This window comes from Megascapheus bottae, chromosome 2 (genome assembly GCF_031878675.1).
Source record: "Megascapheus bottae isolate mThoBot1 chromosome 2, mThoBot2.hap1, whole genome shotgun sequence".
In the NCBI taxonomy this organism is placed as follows: Eukaryota; Metazoa; Chordata; class Mammalia; order Rodentia; family Geomyidae; genus Megascapheus; species Megascapheus bottae.
In genome coordinates, this window is record NC_143510.1 from 92,492,578 (window position 1) to 92,513,641 (window position 21,064).

Genomic DNA, 21,064 nt, shown 5'->3' on the forward strand with positions numbered 1-21,064 from the left:
TCTGTGTTTGTGGTCCCGAGGAATTGAACCCAGGGCTTTCATGCATGCTAGGCAAGCACTCTATCACTAGGCCACGCTCCCAGCCCTTAGCTTTTTCTATAAATAATCTGTCAGCTGGGCGCTGGTGGTAGAGTGCTAAGCCTTGAGAAAGTCCAAGGACAGTTCTCAGGCTCTGAGCTCAAGCCCAGGACTGGCAAAAAAAAAAAAAAAAAATTCATATACCACAATCAAGTTGGTTTTATCCTAAGTAGGCAAGGATGGTTCAATATACATGTCAATAGATGAAATACATCACATCAACCTCAATAGGACTAAGAACTGAAGTTGATTCAAAGAAAGTCTTTTTGGTTTTTCAGCAGGTTAATTGGAGATAAGAGTCTCACAGACTTTCATGCCTAGTCTGGCTTCAAATTGCAATTCTCAGATCTCAGCTTCCTGTGTAGCTAGGATTATAGGCGTGAGCCACCAGCACCCGCTCTAAAGAAAGCCTTTGACAAAAATTCAACATCCTGAGGCCAGTTGTGTGGCCTAGTGGTAGAGTGCTTGCCTCACATGCATGAAGCCCTGGGTTTGATTCCTCAGTACCACACACACAGACAAAGCTGAAGTACATGCTGTGGCTCCAATGGTAGAGAGCTAGTCTTGAGCAAAAGAAGCTCCGGGCAGTGCTCCAGGACTGCAAAAAAAAAAAAAAAAAAAAAAAAAATTCAACATTCTTTTTTTTTTTTTTTTAATTTTTATTTTTTTTGCCAGTCCTGGGCTTGGGCTCAGGGCCTGAGCACTGTCCTTGGACTTTCTCAAGGCTTAGCACTCTACCACTTGAGCCTCAGCACCACTTCCAGCTTTTTTCAATATATGTGGTATGGAGGAATCAAACCCGGGTCTTTGTGCATGCTAGGCAAGCACTCTACCACTAGGCCAAACTCCCGGCCCCTCAACATTCTTTTATAATAAATGCTGTAAATAAGGTAGGAACAGAAATAATGTCCCTGAACTTAATAAAGGCTAGATAACATAAACTTATAGCTGATATTACATTAAATGGGAAAAAGTTGAAATTATTTCTCCTAAAGGATATAAATTCTTCCCACCAATACTCAATATTATACTAGAATTACTAGCTCATGCCTGCAATCGCAGCTACTTCAGAGGTGAAGGTCTGAGGGTCGTGGTTTGAAGGCAGTCCAAGAAGTACCAGTGAAAAGCCAGAAGTGGATTTGTGGCTCAGATAGCACAGTGCGAACCTTCAGCATAAAAGCTAAGGGAGTGTGCCCAGGTCTTGAGTTCAAATCTACACATAAAAATAATGCACTATGACGGGGGGAGGGTGGGAGCCAAATGGGACCATGTCATAAGAAAGGGTATCAATGTTTGTGAAGTTATGCACCTTCTATCTGGTGAATATAATGTAACCCTTCTATTAATCACAATAAAAAATAAAAAAATTGAAAAAAAATAATGCACCATGAAGACTACGTACAGTTCCTTATGTAGACATATGTCTTCATTATTTTGGGGGGCGCAGGATTGTTCTTATTCTTTGTTATTATGAAGGTGATATACAGAGGAGTTACAGTTTCATACATCAGGTAAAGAGTACACTTTTTTATTGTTTTTGGTTGAGGGATTGAACTCACGCCTAGGTACTGTCCTTGACCTCTTTTATTCAAGGCTAGCCTTCTACCACCTTGAGCCACAGCTCCATTTCTGGTTTATGAGTGGTTAATTGGGATTGGAGTCTCATGGGACTTTTCTGTCTGGGCTGGCTTTGTGATCCTCAGGTCTCAGCCTCCTGAGTAGCTAGGATTACAAGCATGAACCACCAGTGCCTGGCTGGCTAGAGTATAATTCTTTTGGACAATATCACCCTTTCCTTTTCATACATATTTGATGGACTTCTATATTTGCACCCACCATTGCCATCTCCTTATCTCTTCTCTTCATCTACTGGTCCCCCTGTCTGTCTTTTACAATCATGTCATATTATTATTAGTCCACTTACACTTGAGAAGATGTGTTCTGTGGTGGTGGAATGTTCTAGATGTTCAGTTGATCAAGTTGACCAATAGTGTTGGTTAACTCTCCTTGCAGGATGTTGGGTTATTTCTATTTCTTGGCCGATATAACACTGAATGCTGATGTCTTTTCAACATCCTAATCTCATTTCATTTGGATACATGAACAGTAGATCAGTTACAGATGACCTCAGTTTTTATCCGGAATATCTGTATTTCTTTCATACCTGGATAGTTGGCCCAATATGGAATTCTTCAGACAGTACTTTTCTTTAGCACTTTGGATATGCCAACCCCATTGCCTCTTAGCTTCCATAGTTTCTGATGAGTAGTCGGTTGAAGATCTTGTTGAGGCTCCCTTGAGTGTGATTATTACAATGAGCCTACAGGTTTATCTCTGTGTTTATCCTACTCAGATTTTGTTGAACTTCTTGAACATTGCAAAATAGCTTTTCCATCAAGTGTGGGAGTTTTCAACCACTTACTTCCATTCAGTATGTCTCTTTCCTGAGAGAAAGGAATTGGTCAAGTACAGCTTAGCCTGTCTCCTAACCCTGGGACTCCACTGCATCTCATCTCCAGCTTCTTTCTTGGTGCTAGAGAGAGGCCTCTCCACCTGCTGCCACTCTGTATAGTGTGAACAACGCTGTGACCAAGACTCCAGACTGCAGCTGCGCCCACAGTAACTGCCCTGGAATGGTTAGGCTCTGTCCTCCTGAGTGTGTCAGCCTCAGACATCCATGAATAATGGAGTTTTCACTAGTGACGCTAACATACCAATCAGATGTGGGGGTGACTTAATCAGCAAAGTTCCAGTCATCTTGAATGAAAGTGGAAAATGCACTTCTACGTTAGTTTCACCCTAGTCTGGACACAAGGACCTCACAATCCTGAGACAACATAACATTTTTCACAATCTTATCAAGATGAGCTCCCAGCCAGGTGCCAATGGCTTGCTTACACATGTAATCCTAGCTACTCAGGAGGCTGAGATCTGAGGATCAGGGTTCAAAGCCAGCCAGGGCATGAAAGTCCCTTAGACACTATCTCCAATTAACTACCCCAAAAAGCTGGGGAATGGAGCTGTGGTAGAATGCTAGCCATGAGCAAAAAAAAGCTCAGGGTCAGTGCCCTAAATTCAAGTCCTAGGGACCCACCCTACCCCCAAACAACAAAAAAGATCCCATAGAGCATGAGAGTACAGGGCCTACAGCACGGGGTGTCCCACACCAAGGCATAAATAGGACCTTGTGAACCTGCTTTGCTACCAGCTTTCCAAGTACAGAAGGGAGTCGCCAGGAAGATATGTGTTCTGAACTAATGGAGTACAGGAGGGCTTGCGAGCAGGAGCCCTGGGGAAGCCGCTCTCCCTGGTACTCCTTCTTTCCTTAGGAGGAGTAAGAAACAGATTTCAGGACAGAAAGAATCCCCAGACTTGTGGACACAGCTGGAGAATCTGAACTTCGTATGTAGCCAGGCTGGGAATGGAGACAATGAGAGACAAGATAGCAGGTGAGGTGCTGGGCCAGCAGGTACTGCTGGATCAGGAGGTACTGCTGGCCACAGCACAAACCGGAGGACCTGGAGACACTGCCACTCTGCCTGTGTTAGCAGAACTCATATCTAAAGGCCATTCTGGAAAGGGTTGGAGGTAGAGTGCCAGCCAATGGGTGAAAGGATCAGATACTGAGTTCATGTCCTGGTCTCAGACTAAACAAAAGCAAAAATTAGAAAAGACCATTCTGGAAATGTATGATTCATATAAAGTGGGATGAGCGTTGTGGGTAGTACCCCACAAGGGGCCTGACCTTAGAAGCCCACAGCCCAAGGCCTGCATTACAACGGTTTGACTGAAGAACAGCTTTATTGGTAATCAAAGGGAGCAGCGCCTCCTTTCTGACCCCACTCCCAGGAGGCTTCAGCCTGCAAGGCCTTCTCCAGGCAGGAAAGTTAACCACACAATTCACGAGCGTTCCCAGCGAGGGCTCGGAGATCGACGCCTAATTAGAAAAATTCCAAATCCTGATTTCAGAGCCATCAACAAGATCAGAGGCTGGAGTCTGGTGGGCATCAGTGCCTTCCACCCATGGGGGCTCAGGCTGGCCAGGGAGTGCAGCAACATCTGCAGAGCTGTGGAGACCCGGAGGGGCCAACAAGGCCCCAAGCAAAGTTTCCAAGAGGATCCACACTTGGGCGGGACCTGGAAGCTGACCCTGAGTTGCACTTAGGCTATGATGAAGTCAGATCTGGAGTGGGCCCAGGGAGGAGAGAGAACCCTGCCCACTCGCTCTCTGCATGCCAGCGCGCCATGGTCCAGGCTCAGTGGGGCCGCCACAGCCACAGCCTGCATTTGTCTCAGCGCTTCACTCCTGGGACATCAGCTTGGATATCTCCAGGTTCTTGGTGGGATACAGGTACCACATCACTACCCCCGAAGGGTTGATGATCACTGTGAAGTTGGTGTCATTCTGGAGGCCACTGATGGTGTCCCCTGTGAATACATTCTGGGCCTGCAGTGGAGACATGGTGGGTGAGCATAAGAGAGCTAGAACAGAGACCTCCCTCAGGCCAGTGGAGCCTGCACTTGGACTTCCTGTCCGTGCTGGGCTTCTCGAATGCCCGGCAGAAGTCTCTTCCACCAGCAAAGCTGATAGATGTCCAAGCACAGGCAGCAGTGGACACCTATGAGCACCATAGCCACAAAGGCGGACCCGTGAGTGAGGACCAGCCTGAGAGGTGGAGGAGGTTCCTGTATACACAGTAGGCCCATCTGCACTGTTGGAAATTGCTGGTGCAGAGAATGGGCCACCACAGGCACCTGGAAGAGGTGCCTACATACGAGCAAAAACACTGCAGACCAACATCCTTCCAGAGAAAACAGGCAGGAAGGCTGGGCACTCACCTCATACAGCCTGGAGCCAGGATAGTTGAACCGTGCAAGGGAGGAGTGGTAGTGGTATGGCATGTCTGTCCTGCGGCTGAAGAAGACCAAGGCAGTAGCTTGTTGGGAAAGGGGCCGCTTGTACACTTCGATGTCTGATTTCTCCTAAGCAGGAAAGTTGATTACCTTGAGTCATCTGCCAGACCCTCCCCTGAGCCCTGGCCCAGCTCAGGTAGCCCACAGCTCGGTTACACAGCCTTTTAGCACTCATAGAAATCTATCTTCTCTGACTCGGCAGGTGCTTGGTGACACATACTCCATCAGGCCCACTGGAGGAGGCAGAGACAAATGCTGCATGAGGCCCAGGCCGAGGCTCACACAGGAGGAGAGAAGGGCTGAAGTAGCAAGAGCATCCCATGTGAATGCTGTCTGATGGAAGCCCTTGCCCAGTGAGAACAAAACTGAGCGGGCCTTGAGGCTGAGCCATACTCCAGAAGGCCCAGGCCCTCCCCCATCTTCCTCTTTGGCATGGGCTAGCTGTCTAGGGCTTCAATCCCTAGAGCTCCAGGTGCCTCTCTAGTTCTGCAGCCTTTTTTTCTGGTTGGTTGTAGAGCTTGAACTCAAGGCCTGGGTGCTGTCCCTGAGCTTTTACTCTGAAGACTAGTTAGTGCTCTACCATTTTGAACCATAGCATCACTCTGGTTTTCTGGTGGCTAATTGAAAGAGTCTCAGAGGCTTTCCTGCCTGTGCTGGTTTCAAACTGTGATCCTGAGATCTCAGTCTCCTGAGTAGCTAGGATTATAGGTATGAGCCAGTTCACCACCAGAACACTGGAAGTGGCACTGTGGCTCAAATGGTAGAGCAGCAGCCTTGAGCTGAAGAACTCAGGAAGGTACCAGGCCCTGAGTTCAAGCCCCACAACCAACCAAGACAAAAAAGAAAATGTATTTAGAATGCCCAGTAGGTGCTCAGTAGTAGCAGCAGAAGTATAGTAAGAGTATTCAGCTAAGGTAGTTCATTAAACTTGGGAGAGAAGTCTTCTCACTCTCCACAGGCCACCAGCTGTGCACAGAAGCCTGTGCCTCCTGTTTCCGCCCTGCACTTGTATGGTGCATCTCCTCCCTGATTCCGTGTGCTGTCCTACTCTGTCCCTGCTCTCTGCAGGTACGAAAGGCTAGCAGAGCCTTTAATAAGTTTGTTTAGTCAGGAAGGAACTTAGAGGGCCTTTAGGCCCCCCCACCCCTCCCAGGTCTTCCACATCAGCAGCTTTGCTGTCAGGGGAGCTCAGGCTCCTGTACCTTCACAATCCTGCGCCCCTGGATGCCTAAAGGGTCCTGGTTGATTTTGATCATGAGTGGATTCTGAAGAATGTCTATGTTCTGAGGGGAGATGGTCCGGAGGTCAGTGGACATGAAGAGGGGGGCCGCCAGGATGGTCCACAGAGCCATCTGGGCTTGTGCTTGCTCAAAGCTGAGGCCAAAGTTTCCAATGAGCAGCTGTAGGAGAAGAAAGCAAGCGTCGACACCAGGATCACAGCCAAACAGGGCCAAAGAACTGGGAACGAGGGTACCTGTGGGCCTGGCTGCCACTACCATGTGGCCTTGGAGTGAGCAAGTTCTCATCTGAGAATCAGGATTTTTTTCCCCTCGAGAGCACAGGGCCAGCTGGTGCCTATGGGCTCATACCTATAACTCTAGTTACTCAAAAGACAGATCTGAGGATTGTGGTTCAAAGCCAGTTGGGCAGGACAAGTCCAAGAGAATCCTGTCTTGACTTACCCAGCAGAAAGCTGGGAGTGGACCTGTGGCTCAAGTGCTGGAACCTAGAGCAAAAAAGCTGAGGGAGAACACCAGGGCCTTCAGTTCAAGCCCCAGAACCAGCGATAAACAACATGGAATTTCAAGGCGGCAGAAGCATTAAACAGCAGCAACACTGAGGAACTGCTACATGCGGTGGCTCAGACCTGGAATCCTAGCTATTCAGGAGGCCGAAATCTGAGAGGTGAGATTCAAAGCTAGCTTGGGAAGGAAAGGCCAAAAGCCACAGGTAGAGGTATAGTTCAAATGGTAGAGTTCCAGCCTTGAGTGAAAAAGCTAAGGGACAGTACCCAGGCCTTGAGTTCAAACCCCAGTCCTGGCACAAATAATAATAAAGAGAAACATTGCAAATAAAGGGGGGGGAAGTCACTAGGTGGGATTAAGATAAGACTGGAAGCAGAACTGAGGGCTCTTGTGCCTGGAGGCTGGGCAGGAGTAGGTGGACTTCACCTGACACAGGTGCAAGGTACTAGGAGACAGATGACAGAGGGGTATTGAGAAGGGCCAGACATCCCAGAACTGCTGAGGTGTGCAGCCTGCCGACACAGCTTCCTGTGTCCAGCTTCCGGGGCTCCCAGTCTTTGAGACACAAGAATGGCCTGGAAGGCAGTTAACAATGGGCGTACCCAGATCCTTTTCCTGAATATTCTTAGGCAAAAGAAGGGTGGGTGCAAAGAAGCTTACATAGCTTCAAAGGTGTCTGGCAGGTCCCAGAAGACCTAAAGCCTTTGGGGGTGGGGAGGTGGTGGAGCAGAGGATAGCAGGGCATGGGGTTGGCAGACAGTGAATTAGGGACAGCCAGCCCCCTTTCAAGCTGGTACCATGTCAGGGTCATTCCAGTGTCCGGGTCCAGCCACTGGCTGCAGAATGTTCTGATGGCTCACAAACCAGTCCACGATGGAAAGCACGCTCCTCCAGGAGTCCTGGATGTCATCATAGTTGCGCCAGAAGTTGCAGGTGTCCATTAGAAGTTGGTAATTGACCTGGATGCGGGAGAAGACAGAGGCCACAGCACTCATCCTGCTGCCCGGAAGCCACTCGGGCTGGGGCAGGGAGCAGAGATGGACCCGAGTCTGTGTGTACCAGGAGCCTTGGGGAGGAGGGCCCATTACGGGGCTGTCTGGGCTTTTGCTTGTCATGGACTGGTGCCCACATAGCCCTGCATGCACAGTCCCCCATCTCCTCAGCACGCATTCCATCTGCCGCCCCATGTCCCCGAGGTCTGGAGGGTCACCTAGTGAGATGTCACACTTCCTTCTGTGGTACCACCTGGCTGCTCCAGCCTTACCTCCTCATCTATCTGGTACGACCACACAGTGGGATGTGTGTGTGTATGTGTGTGTGTGTGTGTGTGTATGTGTGTGTGCTTGTGCTTGTGCCCACAACATCCACCCAACAGGCCACCTCAGAGACCCTGGGCAGCAGAAGCTCCCTTTAGGGTGCCACAGCCCTGTCTCTAGCTAGCTACGAGTGAGCTCCCTGGCTCTGGTGGCTGCCTCCCTGAGGCCTGGCACATGGGGGGCAAGGAGGCCCAAGCGTAGGGAGCCCTGGCAGGCAGGTGCACAGAATGGCTTACCCTGGGGGGGAGGCCCCCTTCGTAGGCTGGCCAGCTGCAGGAGAAGGCAATGGGGCGGCCTGTGGCATTCAGGGCGGCAGCCATCTTGGGATACCCTGGAGAAAGCCCAATTTGAGGACTGAGCAAGTACAGGAGACACAGTCTGGGACCTTTTCCCACCAATATGTGTAAACTGGGCCCCAAAGAAGAAGTGGTCCTCCTGTACCCCATGCCTCAACCAGGCCTCAAGGAGGCGGGTGTGGTGTCACCCTGTCTTTGTGAAGCCGGGGAGCTCCACTCTCCAGCCCCTGGGTGAGAGGAGTTGAGACAGCCACGGCTGGAGGCTACATAGACAAACCAAGCTCCCATGGCCCCTGCAGCTCTATCCAGGGACCCACGCGAGCTGTGAAACTCACCCTGGGCCCGTTCCTGGGAGGTGGAGAAGCAGCCATCCAGCTTCAGCATGTCGACCTTCCAGTCAGCGAAGGTTTGAGCATCCTGCTCTATCTTGTCTAGTGTGGTGCCAGGGTAGCCCATGCAGGTAAGGTTGCCAATGTCTGCATAGATGCCCAGCTTTAGGCCCAGGGAATGAGCCTGTGGGGGTTGAGGATATGGCAGTCAAGTGGGACGCCTCCTCCCAGACATGTCTGATCAGGGCCCAATAAAACTTGGGCTCTGCCGGGCATCAGTGGCTCACACCTGTAATCCTAGCTACTGAGGAGGCCAAGATCTAAAGATCAGGGTTCAATACCAGCCTGGGCAGAAAAAAGTCCCTGTGAGACTCTTATCTCCAATTAACCACTCAAAAACTGGAAGTGGCACTGTGGCTCAAGTGGTACAGTGCTAGCCTTAAGCACAATGAAGCTTAGAACAGCGCCCTGGCCCTGAGTTCAAGCCCTATAACCTGCACGCACACACACACATATACACACAGAGACCCAACCAAAAAACAACACAAAAATCCTTTGGTTTGTGCCAAGCACTGGTAGCTCATGTCTACAATTCTAGCTACTGAGAAGGCTGAAATCAGGAAGATCAAGCAAGGCCAACCCCCAGGCAGAAACATCCATCAGACTCCATCTTCAAAATAACCAGCAAGAGCTGGGCTCGAAGTATGTTTCCAGCGGTACAGCACCAAGCAGGTAGGCTGCAGGAGCCATGAGGGCTGAGTTCAAGCTTCCATACCAGCCTAAACACTAAACTCTTCAGCAGCTCCCACTGGCCAAAGGAGAGGTCCTAGCCCACCTCCCTCCAGCACACATCCCATCCCCTCTAGCTGTCTCTGGACTCAAGGACTTTGTTTCTGCCTCAAAGGGCCCTCTCTCTGCATCAGCTCAGGAACCAGTTGAGTCTCCCAGGGATTTTCCTCGAGTCTCAGGCTAAAACCTTCTCTCAAACCTCCACGGGCCAAAAGTGTTCATTGTCACTTTCCGCCATCACACAGTTCTTAAGCAGGGATGGCATAAGTAAATCCCAAGACTGAAGGGAAAGGGGCAGCATGGTCCTCAGGCCAGGGGCTAGGGTAGAACTCACATAGTCAGCCAGGAAGCCAATGCCATGGGGGAAGCGCTTGGAATCAGGCACCAGGAAGCCTTGGACGTCGCGCCCACCAATCCAGCAGTCATCAATGTTCAGGTACACGTAGCCCAGGTCCCGCCATCCATCCTGAGCCAGCCTGTCAGCCATCTCCATGAAGAGCTTCTCACTACAAGAGGCAGGGGAATAGAGCAGCTCAGTATGGCCTTCGCCCCTGCCCACCCCTCGACGCTGGGTATGAATCCTAGTGTAAATTGTATACCCCTGCCAGCGCTGAGGACCACGCCAGGTATCAAATGTGAATGACCCTGAGGATGGTGCCAGGAGCCAAAAGCAGTTATCTCCCATTGATGATCTCAGGGGCCAGGTTTCCTGCAAGGTCCCTGCCCCACAGAGGCCTCGAGGAGATCACGAGGCTAAGAGTCTTAGACCTTGCCCTCCTCTGCTAGCTGATCCTCCTCCACTCCCTAAGGCCAGTCTGGGCAAGGCTGTGTCTGTCGGTGTGTGTACCCCTTACCTAATGCAGTTATTGGGGTCCTCATCACAGTCAATGTTGCATCGGAAGCGTTCCCAGGCCAGCCAGCCCATGGGTGGAGTCCGCAGGAGGCCATTCTCCAGCATCAGCACTTGGGCCATCAGGGCCAGCAAGAGCCCTGGGGTAGAGCGGGGGCTGTGAGTGCTTCCCACAGCCCTGCCCCTCATCTCACCCACAGCCCTGCAAAGGGTGTCTGCACACTAGGGGAACCAGATGTTTCCTGCAAGGACTGACTGGATGGGGTCAGGGGCTGGTGCCTGGGGCAAAGCAATGAGTTCCAAGCCCCACTTGCTGCTGCCACAACAAAAGTAGGAGTTAGAAAAACGAACATCTGGATTCAAGCTTTTCCTATACCCCTAATTCGCTTCCCTTCCTCTGCCCCCTGAACAGTAAATACACTCCTAGATCTTGGGGCTCTTTGCTCTCCATCTCAGAGCCTCAAGCCTCCTCAAGGCCTAAGTGGCTCCCGGGGAGGAGGGGGCTTGTGTCTAACTGCTTGCTTTTTCCCCATTTGGGCTTCTGTTTCTGTCCCCACTTTATGGGGCTGCGCTCAGCACCTAAGACAGGGCCTGTGCCGCTGGGCAGAGGGGATGCCCAGGGCAGTGAAACATGGGATTCCTGGGTGCCTTTCCTAGGCCAATTCCCAGAATAAAAGAGATCAGGAGAGAAGGGCAGACACCAGAGGGCTGCACTTCCTCCTCCTCGCAGTAGATACCTGTCCTCAGCAGCATTGCTGTGGAGCAGGCGTCTCACCACTTCTCCAAACTGCGTGGATCCGACCAGCGTTCTGGGTTGGCGTCTGGAAGGTAGAAGCCGTTAGGAGGACGAGGGCCGCGGCGTCCCCGCCGTCCCCGCTGCCACCCCGCCGTCCCCGCTGCCCTGCACCTCGGTACGGATCCCACTCAGTCCCGCACCCCCACGCATCGCTTCCCGGGGACTAGGTTCGCCCTCCGGGAACACGGCACGGGCTGTCTGGCCCGGCGGACCTCCACCCCAGCGCCCAAGGCCGGCGGGTGCCAGGCCGGAGCCGGCAGCCCGCAGCCCGCAGCCCGCGGCGGCTCGGGGAGGATCCCCGGCTTCCGTCCGGATCCGGGTTCTCGCCCTCGGCCCACAGGGCAGCAAGCCCAGCGCCCGGAGTCCGGCTGCGCATACCGTCCGCCGCACTCACCGTCCCCCGGCTCAGCCCGCCGTCCGGCCCCCCGCAGCCCCTTCCGCCACCGCGAGCCTCCCCGGTTCCAGTCTTCTGATTCTCCTATCGCGTTTCACGGGGGCGGGGCCTCCGGAGTTCCGGCACAACCTATCAGAATTCCCCTAGCAACGCGACGCCCCACCCACCGGGGCGGGGCCAGCACGCCCCGCCCCCACGCTGGAGCTCGGCCCAGGCCGCGGCGCGCGCTGGAGGTGGCCCGCGTTGTGGCGGAAGAGCAAATGGAGCAGGAGGAGATAGAAGAGGCAATGCCCTGGAACGTGATGCTGGACGTGGACACGCACTGCTGGCAGGATGAATGGGTGAAAGCAAACAGATGGGGACTGCCTTCCCCATCTGACGCCCCAAGGATCCCTCATCTCCAGGTGGTCATTGAGCATCTAAGTGCCAGACACACCTTCGCTTGGATAGCCGCTAGATCTCAAAACGCCCCACCCAAAAAACCCACAAAACCTGGCCCCAAATCAAGCTTCCGCCCTGCAGCCTCCCAGGTAACGCCACTCCCTCGCATTTTTCTCATCCTCCAGTGTCTCCACAAGTCCCAAGTCCCCCTTGAAGATGAGAGCTCACCGATTCTCCTACCCTGGCTAGCTTAGAAGTATGAAGCCGTGTAAGTGGCTAAGATCCACAGGGGTGAACCACCAGCACCCAGAATCCCTCTCTACCTTTAACATTTGCAGGACTCAGGCTGCCTCTCACTGCTCTCAAGACCTCGTCCCCTGGTCACCTGGACTGTTACAGCAGTTACTTCACTGATCTGTCTTTTTGCATTTATTCTTTCCTCTGTAGCCAAGGAATCCTTGAAAGCCCCGTTCAGATTACTCCTCTCGCAAACCCCTCCCTTGCTCTGGAGTTACAGCTCTCAGATTTAGGAAGCGGCCACCGTTTCCCCACTCCCAGCCTGCGGGCTTCCCTGTGGTTCCTGAAACAACAGGCCTCTCAGAGCCTTCACACTAGCTATTCCCTTTGCCTGGAACCGTCTAGATCTAGGTTTAGCTGACTAAAGTATCACTTTTAAGTATTTGCCAAACAGTCCCTTCTCCATGAGGTCCACTTTGCCCATTCTATTAAAGTTGACATCTCCCAACCACACAGCAATCAGCCTCTCTTGCATTGTTCTTTTTACCTGCATAATCACTACCTTCTATCGCATTTACTAGTTTATATTATTAACTAACTACATTTAGTGAAGGAGACACAATAAAGCTTGCCAAGCACTGGTGGCTCCCACCTGTTATTCTAGCTATTCAGAGGCTGGTATGTGAATTTGGAGGTTTGAAGCCAGCTGGAGTAGGCAAATCCGTGAGATTCTTATCTCTCATTAACCCCCAAAAAGCTGAAAGTGGAGGTGTGGATCAAGTGGTAGAGAGCCAGCTTTGAGCAGAAAAGCCAAGTAAGAGTCTCTTACACAGAAAAACCAAACCAAAATACCGGTGGGCTGTAGGGCTGTGACTGTCAGCGTTATAATAAACCTGGGGGGAGGTCTGGCAGCTGGGGGCGGGCAGGAAGCCGGGGTCCCAGCTGGGGCAGAGGTGGGAGTGAGGCCCGTCAGGGTGGCAGGAACTGCAAAGGCGATGAGGTGACAAGCCACAAGTCGTCCACGCTCAGCGGCCGGGCCCACCGGTGTCCAGGGGCCTCTGGGACCGGACTTTGTGGGTCCTGCGGGCGGCCGCCTCCAGGCAGGGCCCGGGGCCGCAGGGAGCTGCGGGCCAGCTGGAGAGGCGCGAGCGGAAGCGGGTGGCCAGCCGAGGCCGAGGTCCGCGACCCCGGCCCGGTGAGACAGCAGGCGGGGCTGGGCCAGCACGGGAGCTCCGCCGCGGAGCCCGGAGCGGGGAAAGAGGGCCGGGCCTGGAGAGGGGAGCGGAGGGGCGGGGGAGCCCCGGGCCGAGGCCCCGGCTCGAGGCCGCCCTGCCACGCACTCGTCCAGAGGCTCAGGCAGGTCCACGCAGCCCCCAGCCTCAGTTTCCCCGGCTGGTGGGGTGGATCCCGGGGCCGGGTGAGCGCCGGGCGGGGAGGGGCCGGGCGGGAACTCGAGCCGCCCGCCCGGGCGAGGTCTCCTCCCAGCTCCCGCCGGCCTCGCTTGCGGCCCGGGCGGTGGCGCGGGGTCCGGGGCGGACGGCGGGAGGTGAGCCCGGGCGGGCGGGGGGCTGGGCGGGCTGGGCGGGCGGCCGGGAGCCGGGGGAGGCGCGGGCGGGCTGAGCGGGCGGGCCGGGCGGGCTGAGCGGGCGGGCCGGGCGGGCGACGGGGAGCCCGGGGAGGCGCGGGCGGGCCGGGCGGGCGGCGGGGAGCCGGGAGGGCGTGGCCGCGGGGACGTGGCGGGAAGCGCCGCGCGGGCCGGGGACCGCGGGCCCCGGGCGTCCTCGGGCAGCGCCCGGCCTGCGCCCGCCCCGGGGGCTCGCTGCCCAGCTGCCGACCGGTCGCCGTCTCCTCCCCGCGTGTGTAGCCGCGCCCGGGCCGGGCTTTGTTCTGTCGGGCGGGCTCGCCGACGCCCCCCGGCCTCCCTCGGGGAGCTGCGGGCTCTGGGGGGACGCGGGCGACCAGGCCGGTGCAGCCCCAGACGCGGTGGAGGGGCCCGGGCAGGGCGCGGACGCGGGCGTGCTGGTCAGTGGAGCGGGTCCTCAGGGAACGCCACGGCGCGGCCCCAGCCCGGCCCGGGAGGGAGCGGGGTCCGGGGAGGGGAGACCGTGGGCCGGGGCGGGGGCTCCTGGGGCCGCCGAGGGGTCCCTGGGCCCAGGGGCGGGGCAGGAACCTCCCGCGCCCGGGCCGGCTCTGTAGGCTCGCGGGGCGCCGCCCTTCTCCTGACTGCTGAGGGCCTTGTAGCCGAGGCTCCCCGGGGCCGCTCCCTGGTCATGCGGAGCTGGTCTTGGCCCCCAGAGGAGGACTTGGACGAAGCCCACGGATGGCCCTTGGGCGCCGGCGGTCAGCAGCGGTGATCCCGGCCTCTCGCGTGGCATCTGAACCCTAGATGGTGCCACGCGCTTGTCTGCCCCGGGCGCTTCCAGCTGGCCTTTCACCCCGTCAGATGCGCTTCTTGGCTTGTGTTCATGTGCAACGCACATCTGCCATCCTGAGACTTGAATTCGGGGCCTGGGCACGGTCCCTGAGCTCTTTAGCTCCAGGCTAGTGTGCTACCATTTGAGCCACAGATGCATTTTCCCCCCCTCCAGTTCCAGGGCTTGAACTCAGGGACTGGGCACTGTCCTTGAGCTTTTTCAAGGCTAGTGTTCTACCACTTGAGCCACAGCACCACTTCGGGCTCTTTTGGTATATGTGGTGCTGAGGAATCGGTGTGCATGCTAGACAAACACTCTACCACTAGGCCGTGCTCCTGCCCCCGAGGCTGGTTTTGAACCTCCATCTTCAGGTCTCAGCCTCCTAACTATCTAGGGTTCCAGGAATAATCACTGGCCCCCACCTTTTCTTCTGCTAATCATTATTCCTGTCTTTTTTTTTTTTTTTTTTTGCCAGTCCTGGGCTTGGGCTCAGGGCCTGAGCACTGTCCTTGGACTTTCTCAAGGCTAGCACTCTACCACTTGAGCCTCAGCACCACTTCTGGCTTTTTTCTATGTATGTGGTACCGAGGAATCGAACCCAGGTCTTCGTGCATGCTAGGCAAGCACTCTACCACTAGGCCAAACTCCTGGCCCTATTCCTGCCCTCTGAGTCTCAAATGTCCAGACTTCTGCATGGATCTGACAGCATCCCTTTAGAGAAATGGCAGTGGAAACTATCCCTTTTCAGGGTGTGTCACAGCAAGCCAGGAGGAGCCGCCTGGCAGCCCAGGTCCTTCCAGAGCCAGCCCCTTCCCTGCCAGCGGCTGCCTCTCTCTCTAACCTGCCCCCACTTTTCTCCATTTTGCAGTTCTGGTGAGATCATGAAGCTGAACAAGAGGAGTGTGGCACACTACGCACTCAGCGATGCCCCAGCGGACCACACTGGCTTCCTGCGCACGTGGGGGGGTCCGGGAACCTCACCCACTCCCAGTGGCACTGGCCGACGATGCTGGTTTGTTCTCAAGGGCAACTTGCTGTTCTCCTTCGAGAGTCCTGAGGGCCGGGCTCCACTCAGCCTGGTGGTGCTGGAGGGTTGCACAGTGGAGTTGGCTGAGGTTCCTGTGCCTGAGGAGTTTGCCTTTGCCATCCGCTTTGATGCCCCTGGAGTGCGCCCACACCTGCTGGCAGCAGATGGGCAGGCAGCCCAGGAGGCCTGGGTGAAGGCTTTGTCCCGGGCCAGCTTTGGCTACATGCGTCTAGTGGTACGAGAGTTGGAGAGCCAGCTTCAGGATGCCCGCCAGAGCCTAGCCTTGCATCGCTCTACACCCTGGAAGGTCATTGCCACTCACCGAAAGCCACCGGCTCCTGATCGCTGCTTTCCAGCCCGGGAGAATGGCCATTTTCCCCCCAGGGACTGCAACCCTGGGTGCTTCCTGGAAGAAGTGGGCAACCGGCCAGCAAGACGGGATTTGGCAGAGTGGGAGTTGCAGGGCCCTGCCAGCTTCCTCCTAAGCAGAGGGCAGAGCCCCGTGTCTCCAGAGACCTCCTGCTTCTCTACTCTGCACAGCTGGTATGGCCAGGAGATTGTGGAGCTGAGACAGAGGTGGCAGCAGAGGGTGCAGGGTAATCAGGCAGAACATGAGCAACAGGACAGGCCCTGAACCTGGACTTTTCAAGTTGTGGCCCTGTCCTGCTGGTTAGGACACCGGAGCCCATCTTTCTTTTTTCTTCATACTGGTACTAAAGCTTGAACTTTGGGCTTCAAGCTCTTACTTGGCTTTTCCCTACAAGACTGCTGCTGTACCACTTCAGCAACAGCTCTACTTTTTGGTTTAATTGGAGATAAGAGTCTCACAGACTTTCTGCTCCAGCTGGCTTTGAACCTCCATCCTCAGATCTCAGCTTCCTGGGTGCTAGGATTACAGGCATAAACCACTAGCTCCCCAGCTGAGTTTTCTTTGGGAGTTAAAAGTCTACTTATTTCTGAGGTTGCTTTTGAGGCCTTCTCTAAACTCCAGATCCTTCCTTATGCCTGAAGGGATCAAGATTTCCTCTTTTCCATATGCCTGCAGAGGAGGTGACTTACTTAGCACCCACAGCAGCCTGAAGTCTCTGGGCTCTGTCCTAGATTGCCCCTTACTTGGGGTCTTTCTAAAATGAAGGAAATGGGCCTGCCCCACCTTTGGCCTACACATGAGATTCTACAACCATAATTTCTAACACAGGAGAGCTGTGTGCATTTAAATCCCAGAAGCTGTCTGGCAACTAAGCTTGAACGTCTGACATTGTCAGGGAACTTGAATTTGTGAGAGGGCCTTTTTGAATTTGTAGGGCCTTTTGGTGGAGAGGGCCACCGCTGCCCAATAGATAGGATTGTTTGTGTGTGTGTGTGTGTGTGTGTGTGTGTGTGTGTGTGTGTGTGTGTAGGGCTCTTCTTGGCTGCTCTCTCCACCCATGCCCTCGGTGGGCTTGGTAGCTTTTCCAAGTCAATAGAAGCCCTTCCTGTGCCCTGTCTCGCAGCCATGGCACTCTGTGTTATCTTCTGGCTAGATTCCCATACAAAAATGTTCCTGCTCCTGACACTTTGCGTGAAACCGCCTGGGAAGGATCTCTGTCACAATCTTGCTTGTCCAGAGCTGACCTGCCAAGAAGCCTCGTGCAGATGGCTTGTTTTCGGCTCTGGAAGGTACAAATCCTGGGTCTGCAGATCCGGACCCCAGACCACCCATCCCCCTTAGGAGTGTAGTGTCGAGGGAGGGTTGGGAGGTGCAGGGTCTGGTCAGAGACACCCCTTCCCAAACACAAAATTGCCTCCCTGTAGCGTCCCTGCGTAGCGAGTCTGGGCCAGCTGAGGCACAGACGCCTGCCTGGCCCCTGCCTGGCCCCCAGGCCCGGTCCGGAGGAGGAGGCCCTGCGGGCCGCCGACTCTCGGTGCCGGGCCAGACCTTGGTGCTTTTTCATGGACTTAAACACTAAGTAAAGTATTTTTTCCACTCTTCCTCGTTTTGGCTCCTGACGCCCCTTTCTACCGCCCGCACAGGAGGTGGGTGTGGGACTCGGAGTCACCGAACTCCGGAACCGAGGCCCCGCCCGCCAGGGGTGGGCGTCAGCGGGGCGCTCGTGACGTCACCGCCCGGGCGGGGAAGCACTGCGCAAGTGCGGGGCGGGCTCCTCGTGGACGCCGGCGAGCCTCTCGCGAGGCTTGGGGAGGCGCGACGGAGGGTGTGCGGGTGCGGGGACAGGGGGCGGAGCTGGGAGATGGCGTCCGGGACGGCTCGCTGGCTGGCTTTGGCTTCTGTCCGGTCCGGGGTCCTCCGGAGCGGGCGGAGCTGGAAGGATGGCGGTGACGTCTCCGTCGTACCAGGCACATCGGGTCCGAAGCTGGTACCGGCTAGGTCAGTCATCGCCACCCGCAGCGGCGCCATTTTGCCCAAGCCTGTGAAAGTGAGTGTCGGCTTGGGGGCGGGGCGAAAGGGTCGAAGCCAATCAGCGTGCGGAGTACGTGTGGCCGATGCTGATCGACAGGAGCACAGACCGATCGTAGGCTCGGCTCAGACAGGGAGGCGGGCCAAGGAAACCTTTTGGCTCTATTGGTTGTAATCTCGGCAGGTGGGAGAAGGGGCGTCGAGGCCGTGGAAGGGCAGGAATTGTGTTTTGCCCTAGTTTGTCGTGATGGGTGTGGGGCTCCCTTCTCTTCGAATGCATGCGAAGACATGCGTTCGCTTTGCGTCTAGTACAGTTGGTGAGATGGAAACAATGAGTTGTGAAAAGCGTTTGGAAGTCAAGGGAAAGTAGGACAGGAGATTTAGGCTGTCACCGCAGCTGCTCAGGAGGCTGCGATCAAAGCAGCCCTGGCACAAAGGTCTGTAGGACTCTGATCTCCAATTAAACCTCCAGGAACCCGGGAGTGGCTCAAGTGGTAGAGCACCGCCTTGAGCTGAAGAGCTCAGGGACAGCGCCCAAGCAGAGTTCAGGCCTCACGACCAAAAAATAAACAAATGATAAACCAGATTTAGCCTTTGGTCTGTGTGACTCACAATCCTGGGAAGTGTGCAAGGAATTACAGCTTTTTTGTTGTTGTTTTTGCCTGGGTGGTGAAACCAGGCTAGCTGAGTTAGGTTTCCCGCTGGACGACCCTGACCAAGACCTACTATTTCCTCTACTTCTACTGATTGCTGTCACTTCTCAGGACCTTAGTGTCTAGGGAAAATGGGAATATTTGCTTATCTCAAATGGACGTGCTTTCTGACTGCAGGGCTACTATGGTAGATTTTAAAAAAAAAAGCTAATCTAATTCAGCTATGCTGAATTCACAATAAGGAGATGCAGTTTGCCTTATAAAAAGGCACAAAACACCAGGAAAGCATGAGAGGAAATGGGAATGAGGATTTACTGACATTTCAACGGTCCACTTTAGTATAAAGGCATGCCCACATTTCAACATACCTCTCTCTAAAGTTTAAATCACATTTCTCAATCAGTAGGGATCCTATTCAAGAACTGTAGAGAATATCCCTTCCCTATATTTTTTGGTAATTCAGTTTTACTTAGGTATCTTCTGGTAGAGCCAACTATAGTCTCCTGAATGCTTTGCCGATTGTAGGTTTCACCTGCGACATTTTAGATGACTGCAGTGCCTTTCTTTACCACATCCATTTTGATGGCCACAACAAATTGTCTTGTTCTGAATTTTTCCAAGGATTTTAAAATCAAGTGGCTTGCCATGGCTCTTGGGGTCCACTGGAGGAAATGCCCTGAGCAGGCCAGGACGTCCATGGCCCTGCCGGAGTGGGCTCCAGAGCTCACAGCCACCATTCTACCTTTCTGCAGATGTCCTTTGGTCTTCTTCGTGTGTTCTCCATTGTGATCCCCTTTCTGTATGTTGGAACCCTCATAAGCAAGAACTTTGCTGCTCTACTTGAGGAACATGACATTTTTGTCCCAGAGGATGATGATGATGATGACTAACAGGTAAGACTCTTCTCCCAACTGGCCGGGCGTAGGAAGTGGGATGGCACATCTGATCAAGAGAGGCGGACCTCCTAATAGCAACATTTGGACATAAAGGGCAGAAGATTCACGGGATCAACCCAAGTGGTGGTCATGTTTGGACTTTCCTTATGTTACATGAGAATAACAACTAATTTACAGATTCCCTGGTAAGTTTTTTCTTTTAGACACAGGTATTTGTGGACTTACAGCTTTTTATTTTTAGCCAGTCCTGAGGTTTGAACTCAGGGCCCGGGTACTGTCCTTGGATACTTTTTGCTGGAGGCTAGCACTCTGCCACTTGAGCCACAGTGCCACTTCTGGCTTTGTGTATGTGGTACCACGGAATTGAACCTAGAGCTTCATGCATGCTAGGTGGGCACTCTTACCACTAGGCCATGCACCTGGCCCAGGATTCAGAGCTTTCCACTCACGACACAAGCACTCTTCCACTTGAGCCACATCTTCAACCCTTTTTTTTTTTTGCTCTTGTTACTTCTGTGTTAGTACTGGGACTTGAGCTCAGGCTTCCCTGCTCCTTAATGGTTTGTTTCCATTGATTAGCTTTTTTACCCATGGATAGCGCACTACTACTTAAGCTACACCTCCAGATCTGGCCTTTGGCTAGCTAACTGGAGATAAGTCTCTTAGGTTTGTCTGTCCCAGCTGGCATTGCACTGTGATCCTCAGGTTTCATCCTTCTATGTAGTTAGGATTGTAAGTTTATAGCACTTATATTCCTAAATGTGCACAATCACACCAATTCTACCAGATTGAGTTTTTTGCTGGCAGAGAAAGTGCCTTTTGTCTGTCTCCCTGTGCCTGACCGTGGTGTGTGCCTGCTCAGTGTACGGAGAAGGGTACTCAGCATTGCTTCTCCATGTTTGGCAGAACCAATCAGTGAAATCCTTTTGGGATGCAGACAAAGTACTGTTGCCCAGTTCATGGCTGCTTTCTTTTCTTACAGGGCATGGAGAAAATAGAGAAAGGAGAAAGCACTGCTGAAGAAATAGTGATGGTCTCAGCTCCCCCTCCTTCCCTCTCAACTATGGGTTTGGGAAAGAGCTCAGCCCTGCTTCCTGAGGCTCTGGAGAGTTCTCCTGAGATACACTGTCCACAGCACACTACCAAAACCCCAGTCGGATTATGAGTCATATAATAAACATCAGCTGTGTGTGATTCAAAGCTGGCTGTGGCTCCTCAATCTGAGCAGGCTCTAGTTGCTGCAGTTTGTCTCTGCTGCCCATGCACGGGACAGCTGCGCCTTGGAAGCCTGCCTAGAGTAGGAAGTCAGCTTCACTTGATGGACAGGTGTTTGTTCCAAGTGGAGGGGCTAGGATTCTGAGCATCCATTTTAATCAGAACTCAGGGAACATTCCCTTTGTTAGCAGAAGCAGTACTGATTGAAACAGCCCCTCTTGTCAGCTCTCCTGTGCCTGGACACCAAGCTCCCACTGTGAGTAGTGCATAGGGTGGGATAGTGCATGTTGGTAATCCCACCACTTGGAAGGGTACAGGCAGTAGTACTGTTATGTT

General features: G+C 53.9%; 3 protein-coding genes across 5 annotated transcripts; 2 read left to right on the forward strand and 1 right to left on the reverse strand.

Moving 5' to 3' along the window:
- Nucleotides 1-3,860: 3,860 nt before the first annotated feature.
- Naga (alpha-N-acetylgalactosaminidase) lies at nt 3,861-11,585 on the reverse strand. 2 transcript variants are annotated; one of them, XM_090328830.1, is made up of 10 exons: nt 11,508-11,585; nt 11,055-11,138; nt 10,322-10,457; nt 9,802-9,973; nt 8,685-8,862; nt 8,290-8,384; nt 7,535-7,696; nt 6,195-6,392; nt 4,918-5,061; nt 3,861-4,525 (listed from the first exon to the last, which is right to left on the reverse strand). In XM_090328830.1, the coding sequence occupies exons 2-10, from the start codon at nt 11,068-11,070 to the stop codon at nt 4,379-4,381; spliced, it is 1,248 nt and encodes a 415-aa protein (XP_090184956.1). In that variant the 5' UTR covers nt 11,071-11,138; nt 11,508-11,585; the 3' UTR covers nt 3,861-4,378. The 2 variants fall into 2 exon arrangements, with proteins under 2 accessions (XP_090184956.1, XP_090184957.1); XM_090328831.1 differs by lacking the exon at nt 11,508-11,585 and adding an exon at nt 11,225-11,243.
- A 1,788-nt stretch (nt 11,586-13,373) lies between these two features.
- On the forward strand, nt 13,374-16,888 carry Pheta2 (PH domain containing endocytic trafficking adaptor 2). 2 transcript variants are annotated; one of them, XM_090358221.1, is made up of 2 exons: nt 13,374-13,542; nt 15,408-16,888. In XM_090358221.1, the coding sequence occupies exon 2, from the start codon at nt 15,421-15,423 to the stop codon at nt 16,198-16,200; it is 780 nt and encodes a 259-aa protein (XP_090214347.1). In that variant the 5' UTR covers nt 13,374-13,542; nt 15,408-15,420; the 3' UTR covers nt 16,201-16,888. The 2 variants fall into 2 exon arrangements, with proteins under 2 accessions (XP_090214347.1, XP_090214337.1); XM_090358211.1 differs by lacking the exon at nt 13,374-13,542 and adding an exon at nt 14,053-14,147.
- Nucleotides 16,889-17,734: 846 nt separating this feature from the next.
- Smdt1 (single-pass membrane protein with aspartate rich tail 1) lies at nt 17,735-20,713 on the forward strand. The gene is made up of 3 exons (XM_090328833.1): nt 17,735-17,983; nt 19,370-19,510; nt 20,496-20,713. Exons 1-2 carry the CDS (start codon nt 17,798-17,800, stop codon nt 19,505-19,507), a joined length of 324 nt encoding a protein of 107 aa, XP_090184959.1. The 5' UTR covers nt 17,735-17,797; the 3' UTR covers nt 19,508-19,510; nt 20,496-20,713.
- Nucleotides 20,714-21,064: the final 351 nt, after the last annotated feature.